The sequence below is a fragment of the Rhinopithecus roxellana genome, chromosome 13 (assembly GCF_007565055.1).
Source record: "Rhinopithecus roxellana isolate Shanxi Qingling chromosome 13, ASM756505v1, whole genome shotgun sequence".
NCBI classification, from domain to species: Eukaryota; Metazoa; Chordata; class Mammalia; order Primates; family Cercopithecidae; genus Rhinopithecus; species Rhinopithecus roxellana.
In genome coordinates this window covers 70857828-70876596 of record NC_044561.1, presented here as the reverse complement: position 1 = coordinate 70876596, position 18769 = coordinate 70857828, and the positions used below count along the sequence as shown (strand labels likewise).

The 18769-nt window shown below is 50.1% G+C and overlaps 2 protein-coding genes across 4 annotated transcripts in view; one reads left to right on the top strand and one right to left on the bottom strand.

The window, feature by feature from the left end:
* The window catches only part of TCFL5 (transcription factor like 5), a 22174-nt gene extending 3405 nt beyond the window's left edge, over positions 1–18769 (bottom strand). Inside the window, exons 1-6 of one of the 3 annotated variants that reach the window (XM_030915154.1) lie at positions 17981–18769; positions 17132–17318; positions 16390–16552; positions 13870–14113; positions 11284–11425; positions 1624–2217 (exon numbers count right to left, since the gene is read on the bottom strand). In XM_030915154.1, the coding sequence (XP_030771014.1) occupies positions 2206–2217; positions 11284–11425; positions 13870–14113; positions 16390–16552; positions 17132–17318; positions 17981–18630 (1398 nt within the window). In that variant the 5' untranslated portion in view covers positions 18631–18769 and the 3' untranslated portion in view covers positions 1624–2205. Of the gene's footprint in view, positions 1–1623; positions 2218–11283; positions 11426–13869; positions 14114–16389; positions 16553–17131; positions 17319–17980 lie in introns of those variants that run through there. The other 2 variants (XM_010365210.2, XM_030915153.1) reach the window with 2 other exon arrangements.
* Positions 1758–2045, top strand: DPH3P1. Its single transcript, XM_010365274.2, has one exon. It carries the CDS (start codon positions 1758–1760, stop codon positions 2043–2045), a length of 288 nt encoding a protein of 95 aa, XP_010363576.2.

Genomic DNA, 18769 nt, shown 5'->3' with positions numbered 1-18769 from the left:
TCCACAGCGGTGGCACCATTCGCACCCCCATCGGCAACGCACGGGGATTCCGACTTTCCCACATCCTTGCCAACACTTGCTATTTTGTTTTTTTTTTGTTTTGGTTTGTTTTTCTAATAGCCATACTAATATGTGTGAAGCAGTATTTCATTGGGTCTTGATTTGTATTTCCCTAACGACTAACAGCTTGGCGCATCTTTCACGGGCTTATTGGCCATCTGTGTATCTTCTCTGGCGAAACGTCTATTCAAGTGCTTTGCCCATTTTTGAGTTGTCTTTTTTTTGGACAGGGTCTTGCTCTGTCTCTCAGGCTGGAATGCAGTGGCACAATCAAGGCTCACTGCAGGCTCAGCCTCCCGAGTAGCTGGGACTACAGGTGCGTGTCATCACGTCCACCTTTTAAATTTTTTTTTTTTTTTTTTTTGAGATTTACCCAGGTTAGAGTGCAATGCCATGATCTCGGCTCACTGTAACTTCCGCCTCCCCTCGTTCAAGTGATTCTCCTGCCTCAGCCTCCTGAGTAGCTGGGATTACAGGCACCCGCCACCACCAGCTAATTTTTACATTTTTAGTAGAGACGGGGTTTCACCATGTTGGCCAGTCTGGTCTCGAACTCCTGACCTCAGGTGATCCACTCACCTCAGCCCCCCAAAGTGCTGGGATTACAGGCGGGAGCCACGGTGCCCAGCCTGTGTAGTCTCTTTGCTGATGAGTTGTGGTAAGTTTGTACTGAATTCAAGTCCAGAGGACGTAAGAGGCATGCTGCCAAGGATTTAACTTCCAAACCGTCTGGAGTGGCTGTTAACATTCCACCCATCCACTTATAAGCAACTTCCCAACCAAGCAAGCTGCCATTTCCAACTACTGCGTACACTCAGAATCTACGCCTGTATATATACTCATTTCTTCCCAATTTTTCTTTTTTTGAGATGGAATCTCGCTCTTGTCACCCCGACGGGGGTGCAATGGCACAATCTCGGCTCACTGCAACCTTTGCCTCCTGGGTTCAAGTGATTCTCCCACCTCAGCCTCCTGAGTAGCTGGGATTACAGGTATGTGCCACCACGCCTGGCTAATTTTTGTATTTTTAGTAGAGATGGGGTTTCAATATGTTGGCCAGGCTGGTCTCGAACTCCTGACCTCAGGTGATCCACCCACCTCGGCCTCCCAAAGTGCTGGGATTACAGGTGTGAGCTACCACACCTGGTTTCTTCCCAAATTTTAAAAGGTTTTAGGATGCAATTTAAGATGACCCCACATTTTGATAATTTCCTACATTCTGATACCTAAAGCCTACATACGAAAAACACTGGCAGGGTGCGGTGGCTCACACCTGTAATCCCAGCACTTTGGGAGGCCGAGGCAGGTGGATCACGAGGTCAAGAGATCAAGACCATCCTGGCTAACACGGTGAAACCCCGTCTCTACTAAAAATACAAAAAATTAGCCGGGTGTGGTGGCGGGCACCTGTAGTCCCAGCTACTCAGGAGGCTGAGGCAGGAGAATGGCGTGAACCCGGGAGGTGGAGCTGGCAGTGAGCCGAGATTGCGCCACTCACTCTAACCTGGGCGACAGAACAAGACTCCATCTCAAAAAAAAAAAAAAAAAAAAAAAAAAGCCTGTATTTGGTAAGATAGAATTCACCTTTTAGGATAATTAAATGAAAGTCAGAGCCCAGGCCGGCTCCACCAAAGTTGGACCCTCGGAGATGGTCTCAGACTGCCAGGGCATCACCCCTTCAGCGACCCCCGCTGACGATGGCAGTGTTCCGCGACGAGGTGGAAATCGAGGACTTCCGATATGACGAGGACTCGGAGACGTATTTCTGTCCCTGCCCATGTGGAGAGAACTTTGCCATCACCAAAGAAGATCTGGAGAACGGGGAAGGCGTGGCAACGTGTCCTAGCTGCTCTCTCCTTACAAAAGTGACTTATGACAACGATCAGTCTGCGTGTGGAGAACCGGTCCCAGCCCCTTCAGTCAACAAAGAATTAAGTGCTGACGAAGCCTTCAGGAATCCGAATCCTGGAAATGAGCCCAGATAGAAATTTCAAATGCAAAGCTTCCGGCTTCGTTTGTGATCTGCTGTTCTGTAGGAGTGTCGTGGATTCTTTCCATCGACTCTGCTGATTTCATCTGCAGGAGGCAAGTCCATAACTTGACGTATCTGGATTTTGTGCTTAGAACCTTAAATTGGAATCATTCTTAATTATCCATCTAAATTTAAAAGAAGATAATTTCAAAAAAAAGAAAGGAAGAAGAAAATAATCATTCTCAGACATAACCAGGCACTGGCGAGATCTCAGGTCTTTTCACATAGTGATGAGGCTAGCCCCAGCGTCTGCCTTCACTGTGGACAGTTGGGCAGAGGCAGGGTTAAGCTGTGGTTCCATCTGGACCCTTGCAGGGCCCACCCACAACCCGTCTCCTGGGAGTTGGGGCAGCTGTGAAAGAGAGGAACAGATCCCTTTAGTCCCCCTCAACCGAGCCCAGGCCAAAGACATAGTACTGATGTCACTGCACTCTCAGTCAGCATCTATTTGCAACAGAACATATGTGAAATAGTCGAGTTTTAAAGACATTTTTATAACATCAAAACATATTGAGATGATAACGTACCAAAGTAGATACCCATATTAGATTTGTGAATATGAGAAGAATGACAATAAGACAGGCGTGGTGGTGATGGGTGCCTATAGTCCTAGTACTCAGGAGGTTGAGGCAGGAGGATCACCTGAGCCCGAGGGGACACGGTTGCAATAAACTGTGGCCGCACCGCACTCCAGCCTGGGTGACAGAATGAGAGCCCCTCGCTAAAAATAAACAAAAGAGAGAGAGAGAAAAAGAAAGAAAAAGAAAAAGAATAATACCAACAATAAAAAAAATTTCTTGGTAGGAAAAAAGAAATAGTTCTAACTATATGTCAGGAAAATCTACCAGGAAGTTATTAACAGGAAGAAAGCGGCCGGGCCTTTGGGAGGCCGAGGCGGGCGGATCACCTGAGGTCAGGAGTTTGAGACCAGCCTGACCAACATGGAGAAACCCTGTCTCTAATAAAAATACAAAATTAGCTGGGCGTGGTGGCGCATGCCCATAACCCCAGCTACTCGGGAGGCTGAAGCAGGAGAATTGCTTGAACCCGGGAGGCAGAGGCTGCAGTGAGCCAAGATCGCGCCATTGCACGGCAGCCTGGGCAACAAGAGCGAAACTCCATCTCAAAAAAAAAAAAAGAAAAGAAAAAGAGAAATTGCAAGCTACTTAGAGAAACAATGAAAGCATTGCGTCCTAACCTGTGAAATGTTTCAAAAACACACCAGGACAAATTGACTATAATGCATTGATTAGAAAACAAGATAGATGAAATAAACTTTCAACCCAAGATGCCAGAATAAAATTAAAGAAGGAAATAGAAGAAATAAGGTTTTTGGATAATAAAGATAAAAGCAAAACAGGACGGAGAAAGCACTACCACTGACCCCACGTGAAAAACCGCAAAAGTGAATGACTGAGCCCCAGAAAGACTCCAGCACAGCCCAGGCCAGAGGGGTAAAGCGGACCAAGGAGCTCAGGTGGCCAGAGCTAAGGAGACATAAACTCATGAGGTCCAAGAGAATGGCTTTTCTTTTTCAAGATGCTTTATTTTTAAAACAGGTCACAACACAGCGTTCGGCTCATTCTGCCACGAACAAGTGACAAAGGCTTGCTCTGCAGCCGAGAGGCCCTCCAGTGGCGTGTTCAAAAACAGAATGAAAATCTGAATGTAGGCCGGGCGTGGTGGCTCACGCTGGTAATCCCAGCACTGTGGGAGGCCAAGGCGGGCGGATCACCTGAGGTCAGGAGTTCCAGACCAGCCTGGCCAATATGGCAAAACCCTGTCTATACTAAGAATACAAAAATTAGCTGGGCATGGTAGCGTGACTAAACAGCATGGGAGGCCACGGTCACAGGCTGCTGGGAATGGATCCAAGAGAGGATGCAGTGGCTTAAAAGGTACAGACAAGCGCCGGGCAGCCAAGGAGAGCAGGGAAATGGGCGGTTGCCAGTATAGGACACGAGGTCCAGGGAGTTCTCACAGGAGGATCATGAGAGAAGTCACAGTGTGTCCGCAGGAAAGGAGGACAGAAGGGACAGGCCAGTCCGAGTCTGCAGCAGGGCCTGACGCCAGACAGGATGTGAGGGACAGCGACACCAGGGCCTGATGCAGACGGCAGGGAGACACGAAGTGGGATTCAGCCACCTGCTGGTGTGAAGAAGGGAGGGACAGACACCACAAGGGAGGCCCCAGGTGTGGCCGGCGCCTTCAGGGCCCCCAGTGTGCAGAGGCATCTCACAACTACACACAACCAGCGTCCCAGATGCCATCCCAACTGGGGAAAAAGTTGTAGTGGGCACTATCGCAACAGCAGGCAAAATGTGAGTAACAGTCTTGCACCAATGTTAAATATCCTCATTTTCATCGTTATGGATATTAAAAAGTAAACACGGGCTGGGCGCGGTGGCTCAAGCCTGTAATCCCAGCACTTTGGGAGGCCCAGACGGGCAGATCACGAGGTCAGGAGATCGAGACCATCCTGGCTAACACGGTGAAACCCCATCTCTACTAAAAAAATACAAAAAACTAGCCGGGCGAGGTGGCGGGCGCCTGTAGTCCCAGGTACTCAGGAGGCTGAGGCAGGAGAATGGCGTGAACCCGGGAGGCGGAGCTTGCAGTGCGCTGAGATCCGGCCACTGCACTCCAGCCTGGGTGAGAGAGCGAGACTCCGTCTCAAAAAAAAAAAAAAAAGTAAACACGGGGGCCGGGCCTGGGCGCGGTGGCTCAAGCCTGTAATCCCAGCACTTTGGGAGGCCGAGGCAGGCGGATCACCTGAAGTCAGGAGTTCGAGACCAGCCTGGTCAACATGGGGAAACCCTGTCTCTAATAAAAATACAAAAATTAGCAGGGCATGGTGGCATGCATTTGTAATCCCAGTTACTCGGGAGGCTGAGGCAGGAGAATCACTTGAACCCAAGAAGCAGAGGTTCCAGTGAGCCAGGATCACACCATTGCACTCCAGACTGGGTGGCAAGAGCGAGACTCCATCTCAAACAAAAAAAATTAAAAACTAGGCCAGGTGTGGTGGCTCACGCCTGTAATCCCAGCACTTTGGGAGGCTGAGATAGGTGGATCACCCGAGGTCAGGAGTTTGAGACCAGCCTGCCAACATGGTGAAACCCTGTCTCTACTAAAAATACAAAAATTAACTGGGCGTGGTAGCGCGTGTTTGTAATCCCAGCTACTCGGGAGGCTGAGGCAGGAGAATCACTTTAACCTAGGAGGCGGAGGTTGCAGTGAGCCGATATCACGCCATTGCACTCCAAAGTGGGTGACAAGAGCGAGACTCCATCTCAAACAAACAAAAAAAGTAAACCGAGTGTGGTGGTTCATGCCTGTAATCCCAGCACTTTGGGAGGCTGAGACAGGCAGATCACCTGAGGTCAGGAGTTCCAAACCAGCCTGGTCAACATGGTGAAACCCCGTCTCCACTAAATACAAAAATTAGCTGGGCGTGGTGGCTCAACTGCAATCCCAGCACTTTGGGAGGCTAAGGTGGGTGGATCACTTGAGGTCAGCAGTTTGAGACCAGCCTGGCCAACATGGTGAAACCCCATCTCTACTAAAAATACAAAAATTAGCCGGGGGTGGTGGTGCACGCCTATAGTACTACCTACTCGAGAGGCTGAGGCAGAATTGCTTGAACCCGGGAGGCAGAGGTTGCAGTGAGCTGAGATCGCACCACTGCACTCCAGCCTGGGCAACAGAGCAAGACTCCGTCTCAAAAAAACAAAAACAAAAACAAAAACACACGGGTGTACTTAGGTATAAAGAAGCATGGTGTCTGCAACTTACTATCAAACGGATCCCAAAGATATTGGCGGGAAACTGGGACTGGCAGGGAGAATGGAGCAAACCTGGACAGGCCTACAAAGAGCTCTTTGTACTGTTCTTGCAATTTTTCTGTAAGTTCGAAATTACACCAAAATTTAAAACTACCAAAAGTAAATAGAGCCATCTAAACCCAGAATGTGGGGCACTCTCTAGATAACTGAACTGATCTCTTCAAAACCTCAATGCCATAGTTAATAACTGTGGGTGGGATTCTTGCAGCTCAAAGAGCTTGAAAACCGTCATCAAATGCAGTGTATAATCCATGGCTGGGTGCTGGACTGTGGGAAAAAAACAGCTATGAAAGTCATTTTTAGAATATTTTGGCTGGGTGTGGTGGCTCATGCCTATAATCCCAGCACTTTGGGAGGCCAGCCTGGGCAACATAGCAAGACCCTATTGCTACAAAAACTTAAAACATTGGTCAGGCATGGTAGCTCATGCTTGTAATCCCAGCACTTTGGGAGGCTGAGGCAGGAGGATCACTTGGGCCCAGAAGTATGAGACCAGCCTGTGAAACATGTCAAAACCCCATCCCTACAAAAATAAAATTAGCTGGGCATGATGGCACACACCTGTAGTCTAGCTACTTAGGAGGCTGAGGCAGGAGGACTGCTTGAATCTAGGAGGCAGAGGCTGCAGTGAGCCATAATCATGCTACTGAACTCCAGTCTGGGAGACAGCGAGACCCTGTCTCAAAAAAATAAAATAAACATTAAAATGAAAAAAATTGGGCACATATGGTGGTAATAAAAGAACATTTTGGACAGATCTGAACACAGTCTGTGCATGGGAGGATATGAAAGCGACCTGCTATCATCTTGGTGAGGCATGATAGTGGTGTTGGGGTTCCGTGGAAGGCCTGTCTTTCAAAGATTTATGTAGAAATATTGAGAGATGAAGGTTCGTGTCTATAATTGTCTTTGAAATTGTGCGTGTGTACAAAGCAAATATAGTACATGTTCACTGCAGAGATTGAAGGATAAGCGTACAGATGATCACTGCACTTCCTATGTTCACTAGAAAACTAACAGGAAGTGAATCACTGATGGCTGACGCCGCCCTGCCCTCACCCCTACTTGTCTATCCCCTGCCTCCCGATGTCCCCACCTGATGCCTCCAGAATGCCGAGATCCTGCTTCTCCGAGTCTTCCCTCCCAGTAAACAGCCCCATCCACCCAGTCACTGAAGCCAAATCCTGACGCCTTTTTCCCATCACACCTCCCAACTGGTACCGCCACAAACACAAGAAGCCTCGTGCCTTTCCTCCTCCCCAGCGCCGCCCCCTGGCAGCCACTGCCCGGCCACCCACATCTCCCGGCTGCTGCAGACTCCTGGTTTCCACTCTTACCCCAGTCCAACACCTACTTCCCAGCATCCGGTGCCCCCAGCAGTGGGGTGACGTGGGTCAGGTCATGTCACTTGCTGCCAGAAGACTGCCAAGGCCCCCAGCCCTCAGGACTTGCGGTCCCCCAGGTCCCAGCCTGCCCCAGGGCCCTGCCCAGCAACGCTGGCTGGCAGACAGGCACTCCTCAGACCCTGCTGCTCCCAGGTCCCGGCTGCCAGCTCCCTGTCATCATTGGGCCTTGGTTGGGAGCCTCCCTCAACCACCCAATCCAAAGCAGCGCCCCAGTCAGGCTGGCTCAGAGCAGCATCCTCCATCCGCAAGGCCCTGCTCCCACTGTCTTCACGTTTACTCATCCCCCACCTCCCTCCATGCCAGACATGCCTCTGTCTTGCCCAGGGTACCCCAGCATCGTCAGCAGTGCCTGGTCACACTGGAAAAGACTTGCTGAGTGAAATGTATACCAAATAATATACAGAAATCACTTAAAACTCTCATGTATGATGTCTTTAAGGACAAAATACGCACGCAAGTAAAAGGGGGAAGCCACTAAGGAAATAATTAAGAACCCATGTGTTTTGGCTTTTTAGGTTCTAATTCTCCGAAAAAATTGTGAATTGACTTGACCTCAGCCTATTTCTTGGTGGGTCTAATAATGTGACCCAGAAATAATCAGGTTCAATGTAATTACATTTCAGAAATATTCAGCAAACAGAATGTATATAAAATATCATATCCATAAACATCTGGTCTACTTAATCTTTGACTGTACGTACAATTAACATTTTTTAATTTCAAAAATTATAAATGTCTTTGTCTTACTTGAGTAAATTAGATCAATAATGATTTGCTAATAGATACACAAAACCAAAACATTAAAGCATTTTTAAAACACAAAAGCTTTATTTTATCAAAACAAATCAACAGTCTTCCTCTAACAACAATTTTCAAGAGTAACTGCATTGTAAGTAACCATAAATGATCCAATTAGAATACATTTAACATAGTATCGCTATAGAACGCAATTAAATGCATAATGAAAATAAAGAACCTAAATTATACAACTCACAAGATGTAAATGTCATGTGGACATAAAAAAGGGACAGGGACAAGACAAACTATTGCCTGGCGCTGAAGAGAAGAGCCCTCACTCAACATAGCCCAGCTAGCTGCGGGGGACCTCTCTCCAGCCCCACCACAACACAGACACAGAAGCCCTTCTTTTTTTTTCTTTGAGACGGAGTCTCGCTCTATCGCCCAGGCTGGAGTGCAGTGGCCGGATCTCAGCTCACTGCAAGCTCTGCCTCCCAGGTTTACGCCATTCTCCTGCCCCAGCCTCCGGAGTAGCTGGGACTACAGGCGCCCGCCACCTCGCCCGGCTCGTTTTTTGTATTTTTTAGTAGAGACGGGGCTTCACGGTGTTAGCCAGGATGGTCTCGATCTCCTGACCTCGTGATCCACCCGTCTCGGCCTCCCAAAGTGCTGGGATTACAGGCTTGAGCCACCGCGCCCGGCCTTAGTTTTTTGTATTCTTTAGTGGAGACGGGGTTTCACCGTATTAGCCAGGGTGGTCTCGATCTCCTGACCTTGTGATCCGCCCGTCTCGGCCTCCCAAAGTGCTGGGATTACAGGCTTGAGCCACTGCGCCCGGCCGGAAGCCCTTCTTTTGAGATGGAGCCTCGCTCTGTCACCCAGGCTGGAGTGCAGTGGCGCTATTTTGGCTCACTGCAACCTCCACCTCCCCGGTTCAATTCTCCTGCCTCAGCCTCCTGAGTAGCTAGGACTACAGGCACATGCCACCACGCCCAGCTAATTTTTGTATTTTTAGTAAAGACGGGGGTCTCATCACGTTGGCCAAGCCGGTCTCCAACTCCTGGCCTCAAATGATCCACCCGCCTCAGCCTCCCAGAGTGCTGGGATCACAGCATGAGTCACTGCACCAGGCCTGGGAGCCCTTCTTGAAAGGGGTCCTTGTTTGTTGCAGCAACCTTAGCTCGTTCTCTAGTCAATTCCTGCCTGGGTCAACAGCAGCAATTCCCCCACAGCTTGGACCAGGTACAAAGTCAGGGCCCTGTGGATCTATCTCACTAAGGTCTGCTCACTCCTGGAGGGCCAAAGAGCCACTCACCCTGGCCACTGCAACGCTGAGGCCGGGACCTGGAACTCGGGTCCCCCCAAGGCAGGGCCCAGAACCAGCCCTGTGACTGACACCGTCTTCCTTTTGGGCCACTGAGGGGCTGACTGAACTCCCACATTCAAACCACACGTCCAGTTCCAGCCAACCATGGTGGCTTGCTGCAGGCCACTGCCATGACCACACAGACAGGATCATGGCAAGGTGGCTGTCCTGAGAGACTGGATATGCTGGCGCTAACACGCTGGTTCCTCCCTAGTCACCCAGTCCACAGAAATATAGTCACCCAGTCCACAGAAGCACAGTCACCCTGTCCACAGAAGTACAGTCACCCAGTCCACAGAAGTATAATCACCCTGTCCACAGAAGTATAATCACCCTGTCCACAGAAGTATAGTCACCCTGTCCACAGAAGTATAGTCACCCTGTCCACAGAAGTATAGTCACCCAGTCCACAGAAGTATAGTCACCCAGTCCACAGAAGTATAGTCACCCAGTCCACAGAAGTATAGTCACCCTGTCCACAGAAGTATAGTCACCCAGTCCACAGAAGTATAGTCACCCGGTCCGGAGAAGTATAATCACCCAGTCCACAGAGGTATAGTCACCCGGTCCGGAGAAGTATAATCACCCAGTCCACAGAGGTATAGTCACCCGGTCCGGAGAAGTATAATCACCCAGTCCACAGAGGTATAGTCACCCGGTCCGGAGAAGTATAATCACCCAGTCCACAGAGGTATAGTCACCCGGTCCGGAGAAGTATAATCACCCAGTCCACAGAGGTATAGTCACCCGGTCCGGAGAAGTACACTCACCCAGTCCACAGAAGTATAGTCACCCTGTCCACAGAAGTATAGTCACCCTGTCCACAGAAGTATAGTCACCCTGTCCACAGAAGTATAGTCACCCAGTCCACAGAAGTATAATCACCCTGTCCACAGAAGTACACTCACCCAGTCCACAGAAGTATAGTCACCCTGTCCACAGAAGTATAATCACCCTGTCCACAGAAGTATAGTCACCCAGTCCACAGAAGTATAGTCACCCGGTCCGGAGAAGTATAGTCACCCAGTCCACAGAGGTATAGTCACCCAGTCCACAGAGGTATAGTCACCCGGTCCGGAGAAGTATATTTCTTACTAACCTGCTGGGCATATTTGAAGTCCGTATCAGACTGTTTGTCACTTACCTGCATTTTGTTTCTCTTTCTTTTTTAGGGTGGGTGGGGGTGGGGCAGGGTCTTGCCCTGTTGCCCAGGCTGGAGTGCAGTGGTATGATCTCAGCTCACTGCAGCCTCCACCTCCCTGGCTCAATCGATCCTCCCTCCTCAGCCCCCCACCGAGTAGCAGGGACTACAGGCGTATGCCACCACACCAGCCTAATTGTTGTATTTTTAGTAGAGCTGGGGTCTTGCCATGTTGCCCAGGCTGGTCTCAAACTCCTGGGTTCAAGAGATCCTCCCACTTCGGCCTCCCAAAGTGCTGGGATTACAGACGTGAACCACTGTGCCTGGCTGGTTTTTCTTTTTCTATTCTTGCTTTTATCCCTTTCACAAGTTTTTCTGAGGGCAAAAATCATGTCCTACACACCCATCAGCCCCAGTACAATATACCATACAGAGCAGGGGCCCAATCTGCTATCTGACAATTGACTCTTCACAGTCATTTATACACTGCAGTGTAACACATGTAGGCTGTGACTAACACTTCAGTAAATGACAAGTTATATCATTAATGAGCAGAGCTTTGTTCATACTGGACTTAGTATTTGACATTAGATTCCAGGAAGCAAAGGATAGTCTGAGTTATCCTTAGGAAAAAAGAGGGACACTGATAAGTAAAATTTGTAAAATTCTGGAAATCTACCTGGCCTACCACTAACCTTTTTAAGAGAATCTCCGTGTCTTTCCTGGATATATTTCAGGAATGCTGTGGTCCACTGCAGAGTTGTGGCCTTGTCAGTCTCGGCATTGCAGAACGGTACTAAGAGATTCAACTCATCACAGCAAATGCGGATTCTGCGCCTACAGTCAAAACCCAAAGTCATCACCAAGAGAGGCTGGAGCAAAACAAACATGTAAAAGGAAGCATCTCGCTGTAGTACTTGAGGGAATCAGAGCCCGTGAAGCCTGGCCACTGAGTGCCACGGAAATGCCCATCACCACAGGAAGTCCCACAGCTTTGCCACGGCCTCGTCTACAGAGGGAGCTACTGCCTTCGGGAGGCCAGAGCATCCTTGGGTGCCCTCGGCAGCCCCATGACCCACACACTCCCTGGAGCTTTCCTTATTTACTTCTCACGGGCCAGGTTCAAGTCTCTGGATTAGGGATGGTTCCAAAGCCCCTGAAACTGGAAGCAACATTTTTTGTCTGACACCTTCTTCCGTCTGGACCACTGAGGGGTCCAAATTGGGCAGATTACTCTTTCATTCAAGACTGATATTACTTGCCCTTTACGGGCTAAAAACCCTACCAGGAGCTCATGCACAGCTTTCAGATTCTCCAAGGGGCCCTGATTCTGAAAGGATCGCGGCCCAACACTCTGGTAATATTCTGAAACTCGGTTTTCGTAGAGAAAAACAATTGGAGTCTTATTAGACTATTTTTTAAACTTTTACATATTACATTCAGTACCATGCAAAGTCCTAAACAAGCAGACACTGAGCAACTTATTCAATATGGCCCTTGCTACTCGTCTTCACACCGTGTATTTAGAGTTTCAATTAGAGACTCTGCTGGTAAAACAGCAGCTGGCATGTACTAGGTGCTTCTGGACTTCTAGGCATCGAGCCGAACACTCTTTACGCATCAGCTCATTCAACTCTAACCACAAGTCTATGCAGTAGAGCTAGAAGTCAAACTTTCAAACTGTCAACTATGGTGTAAGGCTTTCTACACAGCAGGTACTCAATGAATGTCTATTAAATAAATATCAGAGCAAGCAAAATGCCCTTCATAATTCACAGTAGGCTGAGGAAAGCCCTCAGTTAGTCTATGTGTATGTAAGTATCATAAAAAGATATATAGCTAGCTTTTTTATTTTCTTTCTTTGGAAGATGGGTCTCACTTTGTGGCCCAGGCTGGAGTGCAGTGGCGGGATCACAGCTGACTACAGCGTTGACCTCCTGGGCTCAAGCGATCCTCCCACACCTCAGCCTCCCAAGTAGCTGGGACGACAGGTGTGCACCACCACTAGTATTGTTGGTTTTTCTTTAGAGACAGGGACTTGCTATGTTGCCCAGGCTGGTTTCAAACCCTGGGCTCAAGCAATCCTCCCACCACGGCCTCCCAACCTACTGAGATTACAGCCATAAGCCACTGCACCCTGCCCTAGGTAGTTTGAATAGATCCCTTTAAAAGAAATTGCCATGCCGGGCGTGGTGGCTCACGCCTGTAATCCCAGCACTTTGGAAGGCCGAGGCGGGCAGACCATCTGAGGTCAGGAGTTCGAGACCAACCTGACCAACATGGAGAAACCCCGTCTCTACTAAAAATACAAAATTAGCCGGGCGTGGTGACGCATGCCTGTAATCCCAGCTACTAGGGAAGCTGAGGCAGGAGAATCGCTTGAACCTGGGAGGTGGAGGCTGCAGTGAGCCGAGATCGTGCCACTGCACTTCAGCCTGGGCAACAAGAGTACATCTCCATCTCACAAAAAAAAAAAAAAGAAAAAAGAAAAGAAAACCCAATTATAAAAAAAAAATTAACCACCTCTTAATTCTACAAAGGAGGATACCACAAATAAAATCTATAGACAAAACCACTTAAATAACAATTTTAACCTCCTTCTTCCCAGTAATCTTAAAAGAACCAGGCAAAACTTGCAGAATTCAGTTGGCTGGTTAAGCAGCAGTTACCATAACAGCCTGATCACCCTCCTCAGAAAGGCCTGCAGTCAGCGCTGGCCCTTAGTGGAGTCTGCGATTTGTAGAGTTAAGAATGGCTCCCAGGACCTACACTGTGCAAACAATACGGTTGACACTGATCACCTGTTTTCCTTCTGGGAGCCTGGACTGTGGCTGCATGCAGGGAGGGCGTGCCTACGTGACACGCCCCTGGTCTCTAGCAAGCTTTCCCGGTTGGCAACACCTCACCCATGTTTTCAGACCACATGACTGGGGGCATGAGGGGCATCCTGCCGGACTCCACAGGGCGCACTCTTAGAAGCTTGCACCTCATCTCCTGCCTTCTTCCCATGTGCCTTTGCTGATCTCACCTGGCATCCTTTTTCCATAGTAAGTCACAGCCTGAGAGTGACTGCATGCTGAGTCCTGGGAGTCCTCCTAATAAGCCAGCGAGCCCGGGCACGGTCTGGGGGATCCCTGATCCATCTGGGAAAGTTAACGACGCTCCTACCTCTTTCTACCCTCTGAACGAAGAAAGGGCTAAGGGTCATTTTCTCTGTGATAACCACGTATGACTAAGGTAATCATTTATGAGTCAGCCTGACAAGCAGTCGCAGGTATTACCTTCTGTCTCTTTCCATTCGGTTATGCCTCTCCCTACGCTGAGACCTTCCTCCCTGGGGCCCACTCTGGGCCTGCTCCCCCAGGTTTGACTGTGAGGACTCCGAGGACTGCCAAGCGCCCTGTGTGGCAGTGGCACCTTCGCCCACATTCTGAATCTCTCCAAGGGCTCTTCGCTCTACATTTGTGTCCAACTGACGCATTCTACTCCGATTCCTCTTCAGTGCTTGTTTGCATAGCGCTTCTTCTTTGCAAAAGAAGAAAAAAAGTGGTTTTTAATTTTATATTCTTATCTCAATTAATGCTGAACACAGTTTTGGCCTTTTCAATCTAAGATATAAACATTATTGGGTAAGCAGCACAGAGAACCGAACCACAAAGAGATGTACTAATGTAGTTACTCAGTGTCAGCAGGGAACGGGAACTCCAAGCCTACTTTATACAATGAAACTGAACGGCCAGGGCGGTGGCTCAAGCCTGTAATCCCAGCACTTTGGGAGGCCGAGACGGGCGGATCACAAGGTCAGGAGATCGAGACCATCCTGGCTAACACGGTGAAACCCCATCTCTACTAAAATACAAAAAAAAAAAAAAAAAATTAGCCAGGCATGGTGGCAGGCACCTGTAGTCCCAGCTACTCGGGAGGCTGAGGCAGGAGAATGGCGTAAACCCGGGAGGCGGAGCTTGCAGTGAGCCGAGATTGCGCCACTGCACTCCAGCCTGGGCGACAGAGCGAGACTCCTCCTCAAAAAAAAAACAAAACAAAAACAATGAAACTGAACAAGAATCAATCGTCAAATTAAACACGTCTTCCAAGTGCTATGCAACCAATATGACCTCATCCAAAGTCCCTTTTTTATTTTGAGATGGAGTCTCGCTCTGTTGCCCAGGCTGGAGTGTAGTGGCATGGTCTCCACTCACTGCAAGCTCCGCCTTCCGGGTTCACACCATTCTCCTGCCTCAGCCTCCCGAGTAACTGGGACTATAGGCATGCACCACCACACCCGGCTAATTTTTTTGTATTTTTAGCAGGGACAGGGTTTCACCGTGTTAGCCAGGATGGTCTCGAGCTCCTGACCTCGTAATCCACCCGCCTCAGCCTCCCAAAGTACTGGGATTACAGCTTGAGCCACCATGCCCAGCCCAAAGTCCCTCTTTTTAATCAACAAGTGTTATCTATGAATACAGAAAACAAGAAGTTGTTTACTTTTTCTCAGGTCAGAATGGAAAAGAAAAAACCACTTGGACATATTTCCTCCCAAAAATGTTTTCTTTATATACAATTATTCTAAGAACAAGAAAAAAATCCAATTATTCTAATATGACAGTATTTTACTGAAATGCTCAGAACAAAACTGAAGCAGCGTTAAGTGTATGCCCTCGCCTCAGAAGTGGCTCTCCTCCCCAAAGCAGTACGTAAGTAGCGTCCGAGCTCTTCTGCTGCATAACAGGCTGTGCCACGTGTGCATATGTGGAACTGTATCCATCAAAGAACCGCAGGCACGTGACTGGCAGACGTGCTCATGTGCACGTGTATGCCACACAGAGCACATATTCCAGAAGGATGATGAAGCTTTCAGCAGGAGAGAGGAATTCAGTTGTTTTGGTGACATTTTATTCCTTAACCTGAGTAGTCAGCACAGAGGCTACCTTAATACTCATCTTTGTATCTTACAAATGTGAACATACACTTTGGCATAAAATTTTGTATGGAGGAAAAGGAGTGACTGACACAGGAGAAGGCAGTAGCACTCATCCCCGTCCTGTCTTCACCAACTCTTGGAAAGCTGAGTGTAAGGAGTGTTCTTTTCATCGGGTCACTTGACAAACCAGTTTCCCAGGGAGGAAAGGGCTAGGCAGGTGTTTCCCAGGGAGGAAGGGGCTAGGCAGGTGTTTCCCAGGGAGGAAGGGGCTAGGCAGGTGTTTCCCAGGGAGGAAGGGGCTAGGCAGGTGTTTCCCAGGGAGGAAGGGGCTAGGCAGGTGTTTCCCAGGGAGGAAGGGGCTAGGCAGGTGTTTCCCAGGGAGGAAGGGGCTAGGCAGGTGAGCACAGCAGTGCCTTCAGCAGTGACTTTATTTCCAAACTTTCTGAATCACCTTACAGCCTCTCACTGGCAGCCCAGGGTCCTCCTATTAGCATCCACCTATCCAAAGGCTTTCAGCAGATGTGAGATGCCTGCCTCACTCATGGAGTACAAAATAAAGAAAATAAAAAACTATAAAGTACTTTCAGTAACTTGAAGATAACTGAAAATTCATGTAAGTCTGTCACTTTAATGTTATGAAAAAGCCCTCAAACTCAATGTTCCCACATCAAGGTTAATTATATTTGAGAATCAGCATAATGTTTAAAGTGAGAAGATGGGGAAGCGGGTGGACGGATCCCTGAGATACACAGACACCTCCAAGACTGTTTCTCATGTGTACAAACCATCTGTCTCCCCTACCCCCCCCAAGGCCAAAATACCATCAGCCACACGGCTCGGTCACAAGAAAGCTCCCACTACCTGCTGCTTCATCGCTTACCTCCCACTTTAATCCACACTTGCTCAGGCAAAGCTTTGTTTCTACTACCTAATGTCTGTTTAGTGGATTCAATTTCTTGCTGATAACAGAAAGAAAATGCTCTAGGCAATCCAATATCCTGGTGCTTGGCAGCTTCAAGTACAGAACATGAGTTACTAGAACTCTGGAAAAAAATGAAGCAACAGGAATTTTATCAATATGTGGCTTAATGTCCTCTTTACTGCACAAATAAAATGCACTTAAACATCAAAGCTAGTAATACGTAATTTGGAGAACTTTAGTTGCACTGAAGATTTTAAAACATTCCCATACCACATACTCAACTTGTACTGGTGTTTTTTTTTTTTTTTTTTTTTGAGACAAGGTCTCACTCTGTCGCCCAGACTGGAGTGCAGCGTCGGGATGTCAGCTCACCACAACCTCCACCTCCCAGGCTCAAGCGACTCTCCTGCCTCAGCCTCCTGAGTAGCTGGGATTACAGGTGTCCACCACTACCCCCCAGTTAATTTTCGTACGGGGTTTCACCATGCTGGCCAGACTGCTCTTGAACTCCTGACCTCAAATGACCCACTCACCTCGGCCTCCCACAGTGCTGGGATTACAGGCGTGAGCCTCGGCGCCCGGCTTAAAAGGTTATTAAGCTCACTGAAGGGAAAAAAAAGTAATTGGGACCTAACCAAAATAAGTTAAAATTTACCCATTTAATACAAAAGAGCAAAGCTTCACAAATCACGTTCCCTACCTGTGTCTGTGAAAGATTAGAATCTCCACTAGTAGAGCAAGCATTTGTAGTAAACAGTGGGTATGTAAACTGCAAAGCAGTAGTTGTAGCAGCAGTTTTATTTTTCACTAATGTTGTACATTTGTTTTGTTGCTGATGAAGAGGAACATTCATTAATTCAGATGGATGTCGAATGAGAGTTACCAAACTGCCAAGACAAAAGAAAGCCCAGAAGTGTCAGGAATACGTGGCAGACAAGAATCCACCATCCCACTCTCACGGCTCTGGCCACTTCTTCCAGACAGCAACTCAACTCTCATCCTGGAAATCTCTACACAACAGTTATCAACTAGTGCTGCTGTGGACGTCCCAAATCTGTGCCACCTCCCTGCTCTCGTCACATCCTGACACCAATCTTTCTTCTGCCATCCTCCAGTCTGACCACGACGGGCAACTACAGGTTGGGATGAGCAAAAAACTGCGGACTCAGCCCCTTCCACAGCCATTCCTGAGGGTCACCAAGGGGGCGGCTGCAGGCTGGAGCCTCATTCTAGAGTTCAAAGCCTGCAAACCCGCGTCGGGCCTTCCCAGGCTTCCCTGACATCTAAGAGTGCCACCCGGAGCACATGGTTCCCAGGAATTCTGCGCGCTCGGCCCCACTCTCCAGGCGGGGCCACTGCGGGGGGTGTTTAGTTCCAGGAAGTACCTGCTCCCCGGGGCCCGCACAGCGCACACAGCCTTTCGGGGAGGCCCCACACCCGGTGGGGTCCGCGACCTGTGCTGCCGGGAGGGCAGGCTGGGGGTGTGCACAGCGAGGGCCCCCTTTGCCTCCACCCGGGCCCTGCCAGCCCCCGGCCGCCGGGCACGCACTTGTTGAGCGCCACGCCCGGCTCGGGGGTCTCGGGGCCGCGCGGCGCGGGCGGCGGCTCGGCGGGGATGCTGTTGAAGCGGTCCTCCAGGCGGACGCGCACGGCCGGCTTGGCCCGGGACTCGGGCGCGCCCTCGGGTCCAGCCGCGCCCGCGCCCTCCTTGGCGGCGCCGTCAGCCCGGGCCCTCGCTGCATCCCCGCCGCCTGGCGTCTTCTCCGCCGCGCCCGCCTCGCTCAGCAGCATCATGCGCAGCTCCTGGAAGTCGATGTGGCCCAGGCAGGGCGCGTCGGCCGCCAGCGCGGACGGGCACAGCACGGGGTACACGGGCGCCGCGCCCCCAAGACCGCCCGTCGCGAAGCCGCCCGCGCCCGCGCCCGGGCCCGCCGCCGCCAGCAGCGCCGAGTTGAGGCGCGTCTCGAGCTCGCCGTCAGCCGCCGCCTCCATGTGCGAGTAGAGGATGTGCTGCAGCTGCGTGTACTCCACCTCCGTCATCTCCACCAGGCTCAGGTCGGTGGTCGTGAAGCTCAGTCCCTGCTCGCCCAGCGCCGCGTCCCCGCCGCCCGCGCCCTCGCCGCCCGCGCCCTCGACGCCCGCCTCGCCGCCTGCCGCGCCTGCCTCCGGCGGCGGCTCCCGCGGCCCGGGGCCCGACATGGCGGCGCGGCGCGGCGCGGCCCAACGGCGGCGAGGGCGACGCGGGCGGCGGGAGGCGGGAGGCGACCCCCGACCCGAGCACTACGCTGCGCCGGCCACACCTGGCGCGCCGTTGGGGGAGGGAAAACCGCTGAGTGCC